The sequence below is a fragment of the Pseudomyrmex gracilis genome, unplaced genomic scaffold, assembly GCF_002006095.1.
Source record: "Pseudomyrmex gracilis isolate BER0280 unplaced genomic scaffold, ASM200609v1 scaffold_45, whole genome shotgun sequence".
Lineage (NCBI taxonomy): Eukaryota > Metazoa > Arthropoda > Insecta > Hymenoptera > Formicidae > Pseudomyrmex > Pseudomyrmex gracilis.
In genome coordinates this window covers 795,514-816,257 of record NW_018020629.1, presented here as the reverse complement: position 1 = coordinate 816,257, position 20,744 = coordinate 795,514, and the positions used below count along the sequence as shown (strand labels likewise).

At 39.1% G+C, this 20,744-nt stretch overlaps 3 protein-coding genes across 9 annotated transcripts in view; 2 read left to right on the top strand and 1 right to left on the bottom strand.

The window, feature by feature from the left end:
* Positions 1-209: 209 nt before the first annotated feature.
* Positions 210-3,007, top strand: LOC109853208 (cytochrome c oxidase assembly protein COX15 homolog). 2 transcript variants are annotated; one of them, XM_020425091.1, is made up of 6 exons: positions 210-983; positions 1,132-1,285; positions 1,395-1,524; positions 1,784-1,916; positions 2,012-2,633; positions 2,707-3,007. In XM_020425091.1, the coding sequence occupies exons 2-6, from the start codon at positions 1,133-1,135 to the stop codon at positions 2,959-2,961; spliced, it is 1,293 nt and encodes a 430-aa protein (XP_020280680.1). In that variant the 5' UTR covers positions 210-983; position 1,132; the 3' UTR covers positions 2,962-3,007. The 2 variants fall into 2 exon arrangements, with proteins under 2 accessions (XP_020280680.1, XP_020280679.1); XM_020425090.1 differs by having other exon boundaries at positions 212-983; positions 1,392-1,524.
* A 2,776-nt stretch (positions 3,008-5,783) lies between these two features.
* LOC109853266 (ubiquitin domain-containing protein 1) lies at positions 5,784-8,147 on the bottom strand. The gene is made up of 4 exons (XM_020425182.1): positions 7,961-8,147; positions 6,882-7,241; positions 6,679-6,797; positions 5,784-6,576 (listed from the first exon to the last, which is right to left on the bottom strand). Exons 1-4 carry the CDS (start codon positions 8,040-8,042, stop codon positions 6,415-6,417), a joined length of 723 nt encoding a protein of 240 aa, XP_020280771.1. The 5' UTR covers positions 8,043-8,147; the 3' UTR covers positions 5,784-6,414.
* Positions 8,148-8,955: 808 nt separating this feature from the next.
* Positions 8,956-20,744, top strand: part of LOC109853196 (protein unc-79 homolog) — an 18,825-nt gene continuing 7,036 nt past the window's right edge. For 3 of the 6 annotated variants that reach the window (XM_020425069.1, XM_020425066.1, XM_020425065.1), the window contains exons 1-28: positions 8,956-9,037; positions 9,118-9,244; positions 9,477-9,596; positions 9,766-9,927; positions 10,215-10,385; positions 10,799-10,888; positions 11,030-11,550; positions 11,739-11,953; positions 12,049-12,392; positions 13,423-13,564; positions 13,667-13,843; positions 13,971-14,239; positions 14,514-14,656; positions 14,905-15,126; positions 15,309-15,449; positions 15,909-16,038; positions 16,138-16,310; positions 16,403-16,551; positions 16,656-16,813; positions 16,962-17,143; positions 17,351-17,552; positions 17,662-17,856; positions 18,057-18,173; positions 19,176-19,324; positions 19,440-19,561; positions 19,653-19,884; positions 20,031-20,172; positions 20,257-20,449. In XM_020425069.1, coding sequence (XP_020280658.1) covers positions 9,220-9,244; positions 9,477-9,596; positions 9,766-9,927; positions 10,215-10,385; positions 10,799-10,888; positions 11,030-11,550; positions 11,739-11,953; positions 12,049-12,392; positions 13,423-13,564; positions 13,667-13,843; positions 13,971-14,239; positions 14,514-14,656; positions 14,905-15,126; positions 15,309-15,449; positions 15,909-16,038; positions 16,138-16,310; positions 16,403-16,551; positions 16,656-16,813; positions 16,962-17,143; positions 17,351-17,552; positions 17,662-17,856; positions 18,057-18,173; positions 19,176-19,324; positions 19,440-19,561; positions 19,653-19,884; positions 20,031-20,172; positions 20,257-20,449 — 4,886 coding nt within the window. In that variant the 5' untranslated portion in view covers positions 8,956-9,037; positions 9,118-9,219. The remainder of the gene's footprint in view (positions 9,038-9,117; positions 9,245-9,476; positions 9,597-9,765; positions 9,928-10,214; positions 10,386-10,798; positions 10,889-11,029; positions 11,551-11,738; positions 11,954-12,048; positions 12,393-13,422; positions 13,565-13,666; positions 13,844-13,970; positions 14,240-14,513; positions 14,657-14,904; positions 15,127-15,308; positions 15,450-15,908; positions 16,039-16,137; positions 16,311-16,402; positions 16,552-16,655; positions 16,814-16,961; positions 17,144-17,350; positions 17,553-17,661; positions 17,857-18,056; positions 18,174-19,175; positions 19,325-19,439; positions 19,562-19,652; positions 19,885-20,030; positions 20,173-20,256; positions 20,450-20,744) is intronic. The other 3 variants (XM_020425070.1, XM_020425068.1, XM_020425067.1) reach the window with 2 other exon arrangements.

Genomic DNA, 20,744 nt, shown 5'->3' with positions numbered 1-20,744 from the left:
GCGTGTGCCCATCTATGTCGGGAGCTCGTGCTCAAGGTGTTATGACTACGATCGCCTTGTGGGAGGGAAATTAATTCGGGATTACACCCGAATTAATTTTTGGAGGCCCGATTAAGTTCGCCACAATCAACCGATAAACTCGATTGAAAGAGAGACCGGCCCGGAAAAAATCCTTAGGTGGTGAGCGTGGATTCGAACTCGGGACCTCCACAGGTTCGCACAGCCCCTGCACTCAGGCCGCGAGACCACTGGGCCGGTCGTCGGCGTTCTCACTATCAGAGAGAAGCGTGAAAGCGGCCAGACCCGTAAAAGAATGTGTAATCACTTTTTCGTCCCGTAAACTAGCGCATGTCCACGGATGGTGTGCACATTGAAACTACGTAGCGATGTACACGAGCGACACTTGGTGCGCTATGTTCACAGCGATTCTATTCTATGTTATGTGCACGAGTTTTTAAATGATCATCTTTTTTTAAGTGTGTGAGTATATTCGCGAGCGTGGATTTGATTTCTTTTGAAATTTAAAATGACCGGTCTCGTCTGATGAGAAGATGAAAAAGGGGAGAACAGAAAAGGATAACAAAAACAACATTGCAACTTTTTACGCAACATAAATGTGATATGCAAGAAAAGATGTGATAGTCAAGAAAAGAATATTATTTTAGCGAGATCAGCATCAGAATTCACGGAGTGTGTTCCCATGTAGGACATCATCCTCCTTTTACATCGTATATAGATGCGGTGTTTTTTAAAACGCGCAGTTTTTTAGACACGCTTCTCTCTGACACTACATACGTCGCGCCGTCGTTTTGCGCGTGCGCAAAACGACCCGAGAGATGCGTTTCACGGATTTTCGCGTGTGCGCGATTTCAGCTTTGACAGGTTTTGTACCGATATCGGATAAATTACGCCGGTTATTCGTGCGATCATGTGATTACGTGATTTTGGAGTATACACTAGTGGCCGATTACGCAGTTTTAGAAGTATGTCAATAAAATCGTACACCTATATATTCTCGTAGTTTTGAGACTTTCTTATTTATGTATTTTCACACGCGCGCGTTTACGTACACACCGTGCGCTCGCTCGTTTTTGCTCGTTGCTTTGATTCATTAAATTGATTTAATTGCAGAATGTTGAACATCGCAGGATATCGCGCAAAGATACTGGGACTCTACAATGTTACGAAACACATACTCAGTCGAAGACAAAACTCACTCTTCACAAGTGCAAGAACGAATGTCAACAATCTTCGCTTCTTGAGGGAGTACTGTCCGCTTCTGAAGGTAATAAACTATCTGCTTGTTGATGCATTTGACAACGCTTAATAATATTAACGTACGTGTGTCGAGCAATGCAATAGATACTAATTCTGACAATTCTGACAATTAGCAGAAGCCGTTCGGAGAAGTAAATATCACAAATCGTAGTTATGCTACAAAACGAAGCAACTGGAACAAGGACAAAATTGTGGGATCTTGGCTTCTCACTTGCGGCGGTATGGTTTTCGTGGCGGTTGCGCTAGGTACTCTAATTTATTACGTGTATTATCGCTACATTTGTGATATAATGCAAATGATTGTAGAAAAGACGTACGGGAAATAGATATTTAAATTAAATTATTCGATCTATGTTACTCTCTATGTCTAGTAAAAACAATTATATTTCGAGTAATATATATAATCTGTGTGACGATCATTTTTTTTTTTTTAATGTGAATGTTAAATAAAATCTATGAGAAACAACAAAAAAAGAATTTGTTTTCTTCTTTCTTTTGCATTTAGGGGGTATAACGAGACTCACAGAATCGGGTTTGTCTATGGTCACTTGGAAATTGCTGGGAGAAAAAATGCCTCTCAACGAGAGCCAGTGGGTTTCGGAATTCGAACGTTACAAACAATATCCTGAGTATAAGATGTAAGAAACTAAAAAAGAAATTAGCAACATTTGTATTGATAGAGAGAAATATATATATGTGTGTGTGTGTGTTAAGGATATAAATATTTCTGTAGAACCAATCAGAATATGACGCTGGAAGAGTTCAAACGTATCTGGTGGATGGAATATTTGCACAGAACGTGGGGACGTTTGATCGGCGCTGTGTTTATAATTCCAGCGACGTATTTTTGGTTTAACGGAATGTTCAGACGCGGAATGAAGATACGCGTCGCCATTATGGGCTCGTTAATCGGTCTGCAGGGACTCATGGGGTGGTACATGGTGAAATCCGGATTGGAGGATCGTTTCACGGAACCGTCCGATGTGCCGCGGGTGTCGCAGTATCGTTTAGCCGTGCACCTCGGACTGGCGTTGCTCCTGTACACCGGATTTCTTTACAACGCTCTGGACCATTTGATTCCCGCTCAAAAAGTCGCAATCGATTCCGGCAAGGTCGCAATCGATGCGATGAAACCTCTGAAGAGATTCAAACGATTGATGCACTCGACAAAAGGACTCGTGTTCTTTACCGCCCTGTCCGGGGCGTTTGTGGCCGGAATGGACGCTGGTCTGATCTACAATACTTTTCCGAAAATGGCAGATAAGTGGATACCCGACGATATACTCGCTATATCGCCTGTGTTGAAAAACTTCACGGAGAATCCGACTACAGTACAATTTGATCACAGAATTTTGGTGAGTACTGCTATATATATGTTGATTAAACACGCTATACTTACACTTTTAACATACATATTTTTTTTTTCAGGGAATAACCACTATAGCGTTAATAACGTGCTTGGGCGTTTTGTCCCGCAAACATCACCTTCCAGGTCGGGGAAGAAAAGCGATGGTCGCGGTACTATGCGCCGGTTACTTGCAAGTACTTTTAGGCATTTCGACTTTACTGACTCACGTTCCTGTAACGCTAGCCGCATCTCACCAGTCCGGTAGTCTTATACTGTTGAGCGCGATAATCTGGCTGTGCCACGAATTGAAATATCTAGGAAAGTTTGCTAAGTAAATTTGTTATAGAAAAAAAATCAAATAAAATCAATAATAGACTTATAGATTTTGTATGCAGATATTTTACGTAATAAAACAAGTTATTTATTCCCTAAAAAAACTGTGTCGACTATCTCTTGTTTTTATTTCAACGCAATAGATATGCTTGTTCATTGTACATAACAATTCGAGCGTTCAGGTATAGAACTCTTTAACGTTTCACGCGCTTTATTTTCATCATACACAATATGTTATAATAATTAATCTTAGGAACTATTTTATATACAACTTTTTTTTAAATAATAATAATGTTTGCTATTCGAATATATATAATATGAAATGATTGTAATTTTGTACATAAATATATAATTGAGTTGTTCTTGCGCGTGTATGTGTGTGTGTGTGTGTACGTGTTCACAAGATAAAAATCTTGAAATATATATATATATATATATATATATATATATATGTATATACACACATATATGTATATATATATATACCATGAAGTGAGATACATATTTTACGTAGAATTGTTCCTACAGAACGAAAATCGGTGACTCAATATTATCATTCGTTCCACATTATATAACTTCGAAGCGTGTGTAACTGTGCTTAAGCATTTCTGTATGTACTATTAAATATCATTTAAATGTTCATTCAATTCTCTCCCCTCGGAAAAATCTTTACATTAGGGCAGTTACATTATCGTCTAATTTATTTCAATTGTTTAATTTCAAAATGCTCCATAAGCATCTTTTTTTTTTTTTTGTTTTTTGTTTTTTGGTCCGATATAATATCGTTAAGTACCACTCTTTTATGTATATCAGGCAGTTAAAATTACATTTCATTATTGTAACAATTTTTTTTTTTTTATTTACATACAATTTTCTCTCTATTATTTTGGCGACGGTTTTTTTCAGTGCGTGATGACACACCTTTGCTTAGTATTAAACTGAGCACTAGTATATATCGATAGAAATTATTTCAATATTCTCTAGGCACAAACACAAGAATATCCCCTATTTAAAAACCGGCCAATTTACACTAATTATCGTTAGACGTAATCTAGAAGTATCGATATATATAGATATATATGTGTATATATATATATATATATATATATATATATATATATACACATACACATACATATACATATATACATATATATATGTGAATTTTATGTGATCTGGAGATCTTGTATATAACATTTTTTTCTTGAGCTGTCGCTTCATTATGAAGTTGTGTATTGCACAAAACACGTCTTTCAATGAGAAAAAATAACGATCGTTGTTCTCGGTGCTTACCGTATTTAGTTTTTTGCCGATTTCTTCGCTGTATACCGTCTCTCTGTAGGCGTGTTTATAGAAAACGTGTTGCGAAGTAATTAGTATTTCGTGTGAGAATTGAGAACATGTATCTAATATCAAAAACAACTGTTTACACCATATGCGATATTATTCCGCAGTTGCGTGTGCATGTTGTGTAAACGGAGTTCTTAACAATTTAACACTATATATATATATATATTTTTTTTAATATGCGTATAAATGTAATCTTGGCAAAAAAAATTTTTTGAAATGAAGTTAATTTGTCTGTTTTCTTTTTGCGAAAAAATGTTTGCTAATCTCTGAGAAAAAAACTGAAAGGAAAAAAGAGATTGTACAACTTGAAAAAGTAGGGAAATGTATACATATATATACATATATATATACAATATATATATGTAGTCGGAATCGTCAAAGTCTCGAAATTGTAATAAAACTACTTAAGACTGGGCAGTGCAGATCTTTTTTTATACGCACATTCGAAAAATATAATACACACATATAAATAGAAAATTATATAAAATTTATGTCGCAAATGAATTTTCTCACTCGATAATAATAATTGATTTTTCTTTTGTTTGTCCATGCAAAGCACATCTTGAGAACTTGAGCACTATACACAATGAATCATTTATTTATATCTATATACGAGTCAGATAAGATTACAGTTATAAATGTTTTATTGCACCCAAAAAATTTATGTATTGCATATAGCGCACAAACCTATTGATCGTACAATCCTTTTATTTACGTGAGATAAATGCAAAAATTTGTATTAGTCTTATTTATCACGCATCCCTTCGTATTTCCCCAAACAATTTTCAGCTGCGTCTCTCACGATCTTATTCTCAACACCTTAATTACACTTATAGAATAATAATATGTTAGGCCTACGAAATTTAGGTGTTCTTACGAGAAGATAATAATTAAAAACGCGAATATATATATTAAATTTTTAGAATTACGTTATACGCAACGCCAGTATATGACAATTGTCTCGCTTCATTACAGAGATGTTAGTTCGATGAAAAATACGTATTCACGTGAATCGAATAAAGCAATTTTTTTGATTTATTTTTTTTTACACACAAACGCATGTGCGATACGAAAGTCACGAAGAACATTTGTTAATTGCAAAAGCAGAGCTGAACACGGAAAATTAATACGAGTGTGTCACCTAAAAATATCATATTTTGCAATGAGTATTATACAGTGTTTTTTTTTTTTTATTCCACTATTGTCCATTCAAAATCCGTTTACTTTACGCGTTTTCGTGATGTGTTGATGTAAATCTGATAAGCAATACAAAATAGAATCTGAAGTGTTACTCTTCTATCTGATTTTGCAAAACGTAACATATACAAACAATTCATATACGTGTTAATTAACGTGTAATTCACGACATGTATTTTTTGTTTTGCGCGCGATCATAATAAGCAAAAAGTATTTTTCGAATAACGTATTTATATATATTGTACACATAAACTTCCGATTATATATAATAAATAATGAAAAATAGTACGTCCATTTATATTTTTTTAGGAATATAAATATACATCATGTAACTCTTTTATTTTTAATTATCTATAAGCTGCGTTGTCTTTATCCTATATTTGTTTGTTGTCTCTCTTTCTAATATGTAACTTTACTCGTGGCAATAATTTTGATTGCTCGTCCCGCCAATCAATTATTAGCCCAAGTAGGTAAAAAGCTCAACAGCTCGCATCGCAAACCATTAGAGCTTGTTAGATTGGTGTTACTTATTTAAATGTAGGCATTTCAAGATCGAAACTAGACAGAAGTAGAAGAGAGAGAGAGAGAGAGAGAAAGAGAGAGAGAAAAGAGCCACTTAACTGTCAATTTTAAGTAGATTAAATAGAGAAGTTTATGCAGTACAAGACAATTGTTTGTTATATATCCAATTTTCGTCTCTTGAAATAATTTAACTTTTGATAATACTCTCTCGTATATGTATATATATGTATAACATTACGCGATACAAAATTAAAAAATATGATATTCTTTCTTACTTGAATACATGGTTAACAAGGTTTTGTTAACAAGCGTAAAAATATTCTTATTATTTCATTGCTTGATTTTTTTAAAACATGACCTGTCTTGCGTCATGTTCGTGCGCAAGTTCAACTAGCTTTCACGGGACTGTAATCTGTCTTTTCTGGATTTACAATTACTTGTATAACATAACCCGGTTGCACTTTTGCTTCCTCTATGTGCATTTTATCACCCAGCAATTTACCGCCAAAGAACCACCTCTGACGCGACGGTTCCAGACCTTCTTGACTCTATGACATCATTATATAATCATGTATAAAAACAACTCTCCTTTATCATATATGTATTATACATATATATCAATTAAGTATTATTAGCATTAAGACACAAACCTGTAATTTTTTCTTGGCAATGCCAATAGTGTCATTGCTATAAACAGGTAGTTTAACTTCTCCTAAAGTAGTCGATAATCTAAGTTTCAAAGTCTGCTCCGTTCCCTCGTCAATTGGTTCTACATAGAGTTAATATGCAAGCAATAAGATGTTTTAAATTAATAAATCACCATATCAATAAGTTTCGCCTTTTTTTTTGTTACCTGAACAATCGGCAGGAGAATCTCTTCCGCTATCTTCCTTGACGATATTAATTGGATAGGATAAACAATAAATAGGTACTTGATAACGGGTTCCTAATTCGTCGTAACATTCGGTTAAGAAGCCATTTGGCACAGAAATATTCGCCCCGTCCAATATCGCCTGTGCCAACTGGTAGTCCTGCGCCTCCGCAGCGGTCGCGCCCGCCCTCAGCGCGTCCCAGATCTCTTTGCGACCGTCAAACGCGGGCGCGGTATCCCAGAACTCATCTCGCTTACTTCTCAATTGACCCTCAGTCAATGGTACATCAGACTTCCATCTAATTACCTCATGGCACAAGAGATGATTTTTCCTTGAATTTCCTACAGATATAAACAAATGCGTATTGCTTTGTTCTTTTCTTTTCTATACACGTATTTTAAATATTATTTCGGATAATATTATCCAGTCGCGAAGAAATGTGTACATTATCTTGGCAACGATATAACACACTAAACAAAACAATATAGAAATTTCTTTACTGTTTCATCTATTTTTTTACACCCCATGTACTTATAAAATTGTTTTGTACTCAAACACGAAGAAAAAAATATTATAACACCTAAACAAACTAAATTTCCAAAACTTTTGAATACTCTTTGGTAAATTTATCGATTCGATGTTGTATTTGGTTAGTTAGACGCGTAAATGCTGATTGCGATTCAAAATTGTGCGCTCGCCGCACAAAATATCGCAAAATAATTGAATTCAAACGTGACGAAGCAAACGTTTTTTTTTTTTTTACCTAAAAAAAACACGATGGACTTTTGAGCACAAATGGTCTCGCTTATCCCACATAAAATCTATCTGCGACCTAACGCTGATATCGCTGATAATTTGTCGAATTTTTCGCGAGATTCGCATTTTATCGAGAAACACAAAAAGTAAACACCGTGTTATCACATCCGGCAGATAACGTTATATCTCCGATATTAAAGAACGAAAATAAGAACTGAACGCGAAATTCAAGGTTAGATGATGCGCGTTTAAAGTCGCATAAAATTTCACACACACAACTGGGAACGCGAACAATAAATCTTACCCGAATTGGTTCTCGTCGAACTCTCCGATGTATCGTTAACTGAGGCATTTCTCGCCCTAGTTATACCTATGCAGCCTCCCATTCTACGCAACCAGAGCAAACAAACATTTCACTAAAATTTAATAACACTTCGCATGCCATTTTCTTCCATCTTATCCAATCGAATCCTCGCCACAGCCATATTGCATTACAGTCGGTGACAGAAGAAATTTGCATCTCCGCTAGATGGAGCGAAAACTTCGAATCCCGAACGAGGTTCGAGTCTTTGCTTAAGCACGAACTTCTTTTTTTTTTTTTTTTTAATTATTACACTAAATATCTTTTATGTAACACTGAAATCCCGCAAGAAGCAAAAAGAACTCGGCGTCTCTGAACAAGCAAACGGTCGCAAAAGCGCCTCAATTAAAAGAAAAAACATTGCAAGCGAAAAAATGTTGACATCTGAAGTTTTTTTAAACGCTTGATATTTTTTTTTTTTTTTTCTATTTGAACTAAGTTTTTAACGAAAAAAAACACATACCGCATTTTTTTAATAAAATTTTGCAATTGAAGAGCGTCAACACTTCACAGAGTCTTTGAACAGTAAAACGCTAACGCTGTAATATTATTTATCAGAAGACACACTTTTCTCATTGTGTAGCTACATTAAAATTCAGTGTGTTGTAACTCTAACGAAGAAAATTAAACACAGTCACAGTTTTTTTTTAATTAAAAATTATATTTAACGATAAGTGTGTGCATTGGCGACGAAAGAGTCAGGAAAATTCTTTTTTTTTTTTTTTTCTTTATAAGAAACGGGGACTCGTGCACCCTTGTGCTATATGCAAATGAGTAAAAAAAATTACGGTGTTACGTTAATTTTTGCGTCGCATTAATGAGAGAGATACAAATGAATCAGCGAGAAATGAGGAAAAATATAACGTAACGCGCAGCATCGCGCACACAGCTTCCCGAAGGGATCAATACGAAAATGCGCGCACATCCTTCGTTTCCTCGCTTGCTCTCTCGCTTGTAGGTTGTGGACGGCTCTCTACCGTCGTGAATAAGCGCATAATCCATCCCGGAGAAATGTTGAAAGTATTATCGTTTAACAATACAATTACTCTTATCGAAATTATATTATTGATATTGACAATATTGTCTTGTCTTTGTTTTAGGATTTCACAATCAGAATTAGAGTCCGCGATTTCATTACGATTCGAAGTATTTTGACACACTTGTGTACAACGTGAGCAAAGACGTTCGGTCGAACTAACACGATGGGAAGCAGATATTACGAATCATGTAATTACCAGTTTTCTATTTGTATTTTCTATTTTGTTAGAAAAAAAAATTGAATTTAATAATTTAATACCAATATCTGTGTGTGTGTGTGTGTGTGTGTGTGAGCTTCTTAAATATACATTTTTGTTTATTATTACACGTTAAAAATAGAAAAAAAAAATAATTACGTACGCACTGAACACACATGTATATACAACGTGGATGGTATCGCAAAAATTTTTTAAAATTACAGATAGTCTAAAGTTGACTAGCTTGCACGATTACTATCAACGACTGCTTCATGGAAGCCAACCGTTGCCTTCCGGTCTGGATATCGCAAACATATTGAAATTTTTTTCCCAAACTTTACTGGGTAAGTGTGGAACAACTGTGCGATGATCAAAAACAAACCGTGACGCACTGTTCCGTTTTCCGTCAGTGTTACTTTACTTCGCGTTATCGTTTCTCGTCACGGCATTCAACGATTTGTCTCCAGCGAATATAAAAAATGAGCTCTGGGGTTTTTTTTTGGTTTTTTCTAGCTTTATTGAAAGAGGTGCGCGAGGAACCGTTCGAGATGATCAAGTCGCAGAAGTTCGACGGGGAACGAATGGCTTTGTATCCGAGTCTGGATTACAGACAGCTTTACAACGCGCTGACGCAGTTGATCGACGTTGTGCCGCTACTTCACCTCGGTCTGCAAGGTTCAACCCTCGTTATTAGCAAAACGGCAGCCGCAGAAGGACGGTCACTGAATTTAGTTTTTTTTTTTTTTTTTTTTTTTTTTTTAAGTACATCTTATTTACGCGCTCTTTCAGTGATTCGCATCGCACGACCACGTACGATACAACTTGACTCTTGCCTGGTTCCAATTCTGTTCTATAGTGCGATCTTGTTCCTCGGTTCGAGCTCGTTGTTCGAGCAACATTTCAACATTTTTCTTGTTTTTCAGCACACAACCAAGTAACCCACCTCATGACTCATTTTCTAGCGTTCGGGAAAGCTTTGCTGCAGTGTCTAGCGTGCCTGTTGCCGTTTCTCGATCACGATCTGATCGACAATCTGTCGTACTTGACTGCTAGCACGATATCGGTACTTCCCATGGAACTGCACGAGGAAATCGTCAATTACCTCTGTTTTTACATTTTACCGCTCACCATCAGTGAGTCTTTTCATTACGTTATTTGTGTGTGTGCGTGTGTGTATAAGTGTTTCCTATAAATTTATACCGCGACGAGCACACACATTCAAATCTCTTTCTTTCTCTCTCTTTTCGAGAAGACAAGAAACGAGAGAAAAAGAATTTCAGTGTCGAGAATAAGAAAAATTTTCCTGCCGCTAAGAAAAACGCATTGACGAAAGAAGGAATTGAGATGTGTATTTTTTTTTTTTCGAAATCATGAACTTTGCTCGATTAGAGCAAAGCTTGTTGGTATTTTTTTTATTGTGTAATAATACGGTGCAAATTTATATTAACTGTAGCTCGCAGTTACCATCGCGACTGAAAAAAAAATACTTTGCAATAGGAAGAGTGAACGAATTATAAATTTGTATTGCGAGAACTTTAATTTTCAGCGAGAAGAGTTGAGTCCGGAAACGAGAATGCCGCCAGTCAATCGATAGCCGCTGTTATAATGATGGTGTTTCAATACTCCAATAATCCAGGTTTGTTATGACAATTCTATTTCTTTTTTTTATTTATTTATTTTTTTATTATCGAAGAACTTAGTTTTAAACTTTTTTGTGACTTTTTTCTCTTTTAATGTAACGCAAAATGTTTTATTTCTCTTTTTTTTTTTTTTTCAGCGCATCACTGTCAATTGCTGGAATGCTTGATGGCATTGAAACCGGGAGTGGTGAAGGACATACTCTGCGTCGTCGCTTACGGCACCGCGCCTGCGAGAGCCTCGGCCGCGAAGTTGCTATTTTATTACTGGCCATCGTTCAATCCGAATCTGTTCGATCGCCGCGCGGTGTTGGTCAAATTCGCCAGTGAGCGCCACAAAAATTCGTCTCGTACAATCTCTGTTGTGGTAAAATTTTGTTCGTCTTTAAACGATACACTGACTCTCTTCGTTGTTACGCCCGTTTCAGACGATCTCACCCCTTTCGTGTGCCAACGGGACAATTGTCCGAACGCCGGCAACGCCGAGGCCGCCAAGGTCTGCTACGATCATCGCATCTCGATCACGTTTGCCAACGAATCCCCGCCGCCTCTCTATCTCTGCATCGAATGCGCGAACGAGATACACCGCGAGCATCCGAATCAGATGTTCTACGACATTCTGCACCCGATGCAGCAGGTGTCCATGGTTTGCGAGAACAAGGTCAGGCGTTGTCGCTTGAAAATTATTCGTCGCTTGAATATTGTTGTTGTTGTTGTTTTTTTTTTTTTTTCAATTATTCACGAAAATATACAGAGCGGACCGGCTGTGTATATATATATAGGTGCGAGGACTTGTTCGGCGCTCGCGACGTTTATTAAAAGCACACGTGCGTTCCCTGTCGTTTGTAGAACTGCAGAGCGGCGGACAAGTCGGCCATCAGCATCTGCTTCTCGACGGAGTGCGCGAGTTACAACGGTAATCATCCTATACGGTACTGCCAGCAGTGCCACAACATCCGCCACAACAATCGTCGAGGCGGCGATCACGTCTATCACCTGGCGCTGCCGCACATCTCGCAGCTGGACCCGCAGACGCAGACCTACATGGTCCAAGCGATCGTCAGGCAAGTTTCGTTCGAATAAAATCATCGAATTTTTTTTATCGCTTCCAAGCGCGTTTTTCTCGATTTAACACGTTTTCGCTTTTTAACGATTGCAGTTTGCTCAAGGAAGCCGAGCCGCTTAGCATCGACAGCAATCGGGACACGACGGAAATGAGCGCGAGCACCACAAGCAAGGCTGGCACCGGTTTTTCCGGTATAAGTGGCGGAAGCGCCGGTATCGGCGGCTCGTTCGGCCACTGCGACCCCACGAGTCTCGAGGAGCGACAGCTGCTCGGCAGATACGGGGTGTGGCTGCTCGTGGGACTTTGTACCCCTAACGAGGATACCCCGGTTGAAATACTGGGCCGTTTGTTATCAATGTTATTTCATTGGTTTCATGTCACTGCCTACTGTTTCGATGGTATTGAAAAAAGACTTATACACCTTATCTTTTCTGTTGGTAATTTAACACTGCATATATACACTTTACTCAAGTAGAACGTAGCCAGAACGTAGGTGGTAGCGTCTCTCGGCTAAATATGCGCGACGTTCACGAAATGATGTAAGTGTCCTTCTCGTAAAAAAAAAATCGCCCGCTCGCGCGGGGTGACGTGTGTATACGAGAATTCGGGAATAAAAAAACAAAGGTTCTTCACATACCGGATACAAATTCTGCAGTTCTGGTTATGCGTGTGATTAATTATATGCGCAAATCACATGGGTGAGATCGATCTCAATCGATCTCTCACATGTATTAATTATATGTTAATTATTTATAACCAAATTTTTCGGAGCTCGCGTCCATATGTGCGGGACTGTTTTTTCTTCCGGGTCACGCTGCGCGCGTCATCACGCTCTTTCTCTTCTCTCTCTTTCTCTCGACACTGTCTCAAAAGAACAAAAAAAAAAAAAAAAACAAAATTTCGCGAGTGTTGTACATGTGTTGTTTTTGAAATGCATATATATGTGTAGATATATATGTGTTTCGAAATAAGGACGTGCCTGAGAAATATTTAGCCGCGAACACAGAGTTTTACTTCTTAAATACAGATTAAAAAAAAAAAAAAAAAAAAAANGNANANAAAAATATGTAGAATATTTAATTAGAAAAAAAAAAATTACGTAGAGAATATCTAATTAGACGAAAAAAATTATCGATATAAGAATATTGCATGCGATATTATAGTTCGAAGATACTTTACACACGACTCGACACATGTCCGAAAGTTGCATTTAACGAGTGTTTCGATCGCGAATGAGAGATTTGTCTCTCTCGTCGTTGCACGACAAAAATTTCTCGGGAAACGACAAATAAATGTCCCATTTGTCTTTATTTGGTGTGTTTCGATCCTGTGTATTTTGTGTCGTTAGATTTATTATTAGTACAAAATCCACGTATAAATGATATCATTACTCTCAGAGATATCAAATTTTTATCTCTCTGTCGTCTCGCGGCGATCGGGTTTTTCTGATCGATCGAATCTTTTCAGGCCAGGCGGAGAGCGCGCTCGAGAAGCTGAAGACGGAACACGTTTGCGGCTGGTTGTCGCAGGTGATGAAAACGCATTACGAGGTCTTCATTTCCTGCCTTCTGCCGCATCCCGCTGACTACGTCAGAGTCGGCGGTCACTGGTAAGATACTCGCCCGAGTTTCAAAAAAAAACAAGAATCGAGATGTTCTAAAACACATTGCTCATTAAAAAAAACACTTGATTAAAAATTATCGCTTCGCAGGGAAACTCTGGCCTCGCGAACGTCGCACTTGAAAGACGGTCTGCACCGATTGTTTTGTCTCGTGCCGTACGAAGTGATCACGCCCGATGTGTGGGATTACGTGATGCCGCACTGGATGGAGGCGGTGGTGAACGACGTGCCCGAACACGAGCTCCACGAGTTGAAGATAATATTGAGGTGCGCGTTATTACCGCGATATAGCGACAAAATTTCTCTTTTGCGCACATTTATGCGGAAGGAGAGAGGAGGAAGGAGAGTCAGAGATTTTACGAGATATGTGAATACTGATAAGCCCGTGTTGCAGCAAGATCTTGGACCGGGACATGAACTCTCTGGGATTCGACGTGAAGAAAATGTACAACTTCGTGGCGAAACGATTCGTCAATACGAGCGCGAAGGTGCAGGAACAGGCGCTCCACTGGCTGCAAACGCTCACCCTGCTCGAGATAACGATACCGCTTGAACAACTGTTCGCGATATTCAGCGACGGTGTCACGGTGATGCAGTCGATGACCAGCGCGGAATCGGAACTTAAACCGAGCAAACCCACGAAGGAGAACGATGAGAACACATGTGTGTGCAAAAAATTGCAAATTACTTATTACGTACACAATTATCCGTAAACCGAGAAATGTCATTTATAACGAGTACACATAGCGTTACGTTTTTTTCATGAAATTTATCGAGAGAGATTGTTTATTTTTTTTTCTTTTCAATATCGAATTTCTCGCAACGAATATCGAATCGCGGATTAAATTTGCTTCCGGAATTTTTAACGAACGCGCGTTTCGAATCGATTCGATCCGTCTTTGATTTTAATAACGCACGTTCGAAAAATGTTTCATAGGTTCCATAGTGGAGAACGACTCGGGAAAGTCGACGCCGCTTTCCGACGACGTGGTGCCGACACCGAGACACATGGAATTCATGACGAACGCGGAACTCAATCTATCCTGCTGCATTCTCATGCTTGACATACTCTTGAAACAGGTGAGAAAAGAAACACGCGTTCTCTTCACGTAATGAGTTACGCGCGAATCCCTCCCGCGGTCTTTCTCCGCGAAAAGGGGAAAGCGTTTCTCCCTTTTTACGCGCTGTTTTTTTTTTTTTTTTATTCCGAGAAGAAGGGAAATTCTCTCTTTTCGCGGAAAATCGCGATTTGTTGCGCGCGAACGCACTAACGCAATATGTTTCCTCAATGCGAAGTGTAACGAAAACGCTTTGATTTCGAACAACAGATGGAACTCCAGAACGTGGACAAGCACACCGGAATTAATACGGCGGTGTGCCGGGACGCTTGTCACCTGATGAAATCCATAGTCGCGTCAAATTGGAACAACGGCCACATGTGCGCGTCCGACGCCGAGTGCACTTACTGCGAGTCCAGAGTGATTTGGCACCAACTGTGCCTGCAACTGATCACTTACATGGCACCGGAAAATCCGGCGTATCCGCCCGATGTTAGTTAATTTAATGAATACACTTTTTTGCTCAAGTTTTTCTTATCCAAAGTTCAATTTTTAACTCGATAACAATTCGCTCGATAACGCAAAATTAAATAAATTAAATAAATATTCGAACGATATAGCGCAATTAGCTTTCAAAAAGAAATTAGATCCGCGTGTCGCGTTTTCGTTTGCAGATGATTGTCGACGAGAGCGCGGATGATCAGAATCGCAAAAATTCACCGGAGAAGAAGGGCGATTCGAAACCGGATGTCGTTCTCAACATGCCGGTGCCGGAAATGCACTCCGTAGGCGGAGTCTTAGTTCACATGCCGCACGTACGTTACTTGATGAACAAGTTTTACGATCGAGAATTAACTGTCTCTCCCTCCGCGCTGACAACAACGTACATATTTATTTTATGACGTTTGTCTCATTGAGACGAATATAACGATATGTATATTCAATTTTTGCTAAAAAAAAAAAAGAAAAAAAAATCCCCTCTTTGCTACAATAAAAATTTAATTCATGGAAATTTTATTGATTCTTGCAATGAGACAAGTGTCACAGAGAGGTGTTCATTTCTACAGTCACTACGTGTCACACGATTCCTCTATTTAATTAAAAGCAGCAGCATGCCACTTCTTCTGAAAAACTGTCTTAATTGTGTGTGTGTCCGTATGCGCTTCTCTCTCTGTCTGTCTCTTCTTCCACGACACGGCCTGAAAATCACAAAAAAAAAAACACGGTAGGCTAATCTATGTCACCGGATTAGCTATTTTGATCGTCTATGTCAGTTCTTTGAACAGATTATGACAGCCACAGTAGAGACAGTTTCGGAACAGCTGGACCTAGCGGCCATCATGCCGACGGAGAAGGTCATGTCCGCCGTCGTCAGAACTGTCACGCTCTCGGAAACTGACTTGGGTGAGCCGGTGTTTCGTCTTATTTATTTTCGATCGTTTTTTTTTAATATTGCAATATATTTTATAGTTTTTTTTTTTTTAACTCTTCTACTTCTTTCAGCCAGCGCAACGGCGAGCGTGGCGAAGACGCAACTGATAGCCGAGAACGACGAGCCCACGAGTCCAAGCGCGGAAAACGACCTGGACGATTTCTGGCACACGTCCGTGGGGAAGTTTCGTTTCACGATCGAGGAATTACCGGAGCAACTTCAATACATTCACAAGCTACTGAAAGTACGGCGAATATTGCGAACGTTTGAATTTATTTGACAAAAATATTGCGAAATAAATAATTGTTAATAAATGAATCTTTCTCGCTTTTCCAGGAGATAATGACAATCGACAAACCCGACATACTGTACTACATGCTGCAGTGCCTGAACGTGATGTGTTTGTACGGCGACGCGTTTAACGTAGCGGTGAAGGATCATCAGGGATTCTTCATATGGTGCCAGGAGAACTTGCTGATAAAAAAGTACGTTCTGTAAACGCGCGAGAAACACTTGACACGTTTTTTTATTCGACGAGCCGGAAGGAAAGAAACACAAAGAGAATTTTGTTTGAATTTTCTTTCAACAGCTTGTGGGAACTTCTCAACGCGGAGCACTCGCACATAGCGCAAGTGACCGTTCCGTTGTTACTACATTGTGTGACGTTACCTTGCGGCATGGACACTTTTTGGCGGCTCGTGCAAGAGGAATTTCACAATTCTGACTGGCGCGTTAGATTCGTCGCGGGTAATTATTTTTGCAGTAATTTTTTTTTTTTTTATACAATTGTTTTACATCTTTAGCTATAAAAGCAAAGAAAAACTGTGTATCGTTCTTTGTATTGTGTATTTATAAAATTGCAAGCCAAACAACGAATGCGTCTCGGATGTTTCAGTCGAACGCGTTACATTAATCGCCAGGTTTATGGACTCGACACCGCTGCGGAACATGTCGAATCTTCAGGCCGCGTTAGCAAACGCGTTCTGCTATTTGATCACGAGCATGGACGACAGCAACGTGTACGTCGCGCAGCGTGCAACTTTGTATCTCGGTACTATTCACGATACAGCAATCAGGGTAAATCTAACCACTATCTCTCTAAAAATTCAACTTAATGAGATTAAAAAATCGAAACTCTCTTCGTTTTGCCTCGTTAAATTTTTTTTTTATTTTCGATCTCAGTAATTTTATTCGTAGTTTGTGTAGCTTTGCTTATTACTTAAAAAAAAAAAAAACTTCTTTTAAAGCTCTAATTTAATATCAAGCTTATAATTATTATTTCAGTCGTTAATTCTATGTCTGGAGACACAATTCGATTCCGTAATTGTAGACCGGCCGATGGTATTGCAATCGCTCTACCAACTGCACAACAGTCTTAGCGACCGACGTATTTTGACTTGGGAATTTTTCTTGAATCGCTTCGACACTTTGTATCTCGAGGCTCAGATCAACTTGGAGAAGTCGGGCGAGGGAATGTACTTGCGGGGTTAGTGGCGTCAGATAATCAGCGTAACTTACACACATTCAATAATTGTCAGTGTACGTCAAATTAAAAAAAAAAAAAAAAAAAATTCATTTATCATTCCCGGCTGCAGATCTAAAGAACACCGATATGAACAGCGAGGTGTTTCTGAAGAAGCTGCATCGCGCGCACGAAGCTTTGTCTCAGTCCGACGGTAGCGGGACGAGCTCCGTGAAGACGTTGAGCGCGAGCTTCGGCACCAAGTGGCCCTACAAGCGCACAATGTCCGCGCCCGCGTCGATGGTACCGCGACAGGACACCAAGCAAGGTACACAAGCATCCAGCGACGCATCGAAGCTCCCCGAGTTTAACGGAGCTTTAAGTTCTTATCATTCCTCTCTCTCCTCCCTCACTCACCCACCCTCGTTATTATCGCCTTTTTTCGCGCGCACACATCACATCGAACGTTTGTGTCACACTGTATGTTACTTTTTTACTCTTTGTTTTTTCCGCAATCTTTCACCGCAGAAAAGGAAAAGGTGTACAGCCGACAGTACTCCGCGCCGATCCTGAAACGGAAGAGCTCGAGATTCGGACTGGGTCAGTTGCTGGGGTTCACCCCCCCGCCTAATAACAGTATCCCAGGTAGAGTAGCGTGTGTGTTGCCTGCTGCAGTCGCTGGTTAGCTGTTATTAGACGAGAGACATTTAAATGTTATATTAAATCCTGAATATGTTTCGCGTGCGCGCGCGCGCGCGCGCTCGTATAAAATGTTTGCTCGTTCGTGTTTCTTTACGCGGTCTCCAATTTGAAAAAGGATGTTAAAGCGCGTTCGACTCTCCGGACGGATTCGTAACGATTCTGAAAACAAAATATAACAGTCGAACGGTAAGTACCAACTACGACCGAGTCGCAGAGATGCTTGCTTATCTGAAGAAGCGCTGCAGTCAAGGAAATATTTGTCGAACAATGTGTTTGCTCTTTTGATAAAAAAAAAAAAAGAAAAAAAAAATGAGGAAAGGATTCGCTTGCTTGCTTGCGGACCGTGAACTTAGTAGCGAGAAACTTTGCATCCGTAAAATTAGCGAGAAATTAGATTTGTGATAGTGAAGATAATTTTTGAAAATGAAAGTAATTTTTGTTTTGTCGACTACTACTCTCGTAGATCTCGTTAGAAAATTTTTGACGAAGCAAGCGCGCGAGAGATTGTTTTTGTTTAAAATTGCGAAAAGCGCTTCCTTTCTCTACTACTCTTTTTCCGTAAGATACAAATAGAAATAAAATTTTTAATTTCTGCATCTCGTTATCTTTGTGGAACATGATCTTAAATTAATGGTTTCTTTTATGCCTTTGCTTCGATTGCATCAGCCTAGACTTTTAAGGTAAAAGTATAATACGCATGCCATATCTCTTCTCTATGTTGCCTGGTATACATACTTGTTGCGTCTTGCTTTCGTGCGTTTATCTTTTATACGACCGATATTCTTTCAAATGTGAAAATTATTATATACACATAGATCTAGAAGAACATTAGTTCTAAAGTGAGATTTTTTATTCTTACTTTCGTATATAGATCTTGTCTTTTTACTCTTTTAGCCAACTTCTTCGGAATTGTGGAACGCGAATTAAAATTGACGCGTTTTACAGATGGCCATTTGCATTCGCTTAACATGGTCGACGAATCCAGCACGTTACCGGGAAACGCTACGAAAATTGTGGATCTCGAAGAAGCGGACAAGGAAACGATGCACTTGCTCGTGTTTCTGTTGATGCAATTTCTCTCGCGACAGGATCAGGTAAATTTTCACGTTCAATTTAAAAACATTGTCTATATTTCATTTTATTATTCGCGCGATTTTTTCGATAATTTATCGTATCGATACAATTTAAATTTTTTTAATTTTTTTTTAGGCCTATCCGACGGACGAGAAGCCATTGTTGAAGACACAGAGCATAGTTCTGCGACATTTGTATCTTCTTCTGGGATACAATCAAAACGAGCGTATCTTCCACATTTCTCCGCAACGTTTAAGGTGAAATTTTCCCTTAATTAAATCTATTGCATTTTTATCGGTTCGCAAGCAGTTCACAAAAATATGTGTGTGTGTGTGTGAACTATTATAGACTTTCAGCGGTGTTCAATGTCTTCATTGCCAATCTGCCGCAACTGCTGGACCAGAATCACGTGATAGGTTGGACGATGACGCCGCCGGTTCTCGCGATACTTCAACATTGTCCTTGTCCCCCGCAATCTACTCCTCCCACTGATCATCAACCACCGAACTACAGTCTTTGGTACTTGGAGCCACATATCAGACGGTCCTGGTTGATGTCTCTGCTCGTAATTTTGTACAAGGTAGGAAAACCAATCTGTATATGAGATATCGATATCCTCAATATCTCGATCCCTTTCAATATTTCTGTAGTTACTTTTGAACGTGTTTGAAAATAAAATCAATTATTACAAACAAATTTAATATGCATACGAGTCATGTTTTTCAGTGTCAGTACGGGCAGCAGCCCTGGTGCAATCAGCTTCAGTCGTTGGTGAAGATAGTTCTGAACACGCTCGACACGCAGCATCATCAGTGCAAGAGAATCCCGGCGACTGTGGTCATGGACGCTCCGCCGTCCAGATCTCGCGGTACGTATAATCGAACAATCTTTGATTCGCAAAAAATTTCCACGAGCGATCTTCGACTCGAGGAGTGTTTTTCTTGTCTTTCAGACGTGTCGCAACCCTCGCTCGGGGTGGAACACGACGGATTGACGACGAACGCGGGAGAATTGGAGACGGAGACCCCGCCGATGCGCACGTCGATGCACCAACGCAGCCCCGGGGCGATACACGGACAGATGGAGACGCACTGGGAGGAGAACAACGGTCCCGCGAGCCGTTATTTCAACAAGCACTTCACCAGGTCAGATAGTTTTCAGCGGCACTTCTTATCGGCACTTACTTTTAATTAATTCTCTCACTAATTTTCATATTTCTTAGAAAAAAAAAACACACACAATTCACCGTATCTCTTACGTGCGGCAAGCGCGAATGGCACAAGAATTCACCTAGTGTTAAATATATAGATCCACTTTTTTCCACGTTTCTTAGAGAACATCATACAAATATTCTCTTTTTTTTTAGAAGATCATTTCACGATAGTCACAAGAGTTTTCAAACACCTATTGTTAAATCACCTAGTGTTAAATATGTGTAGA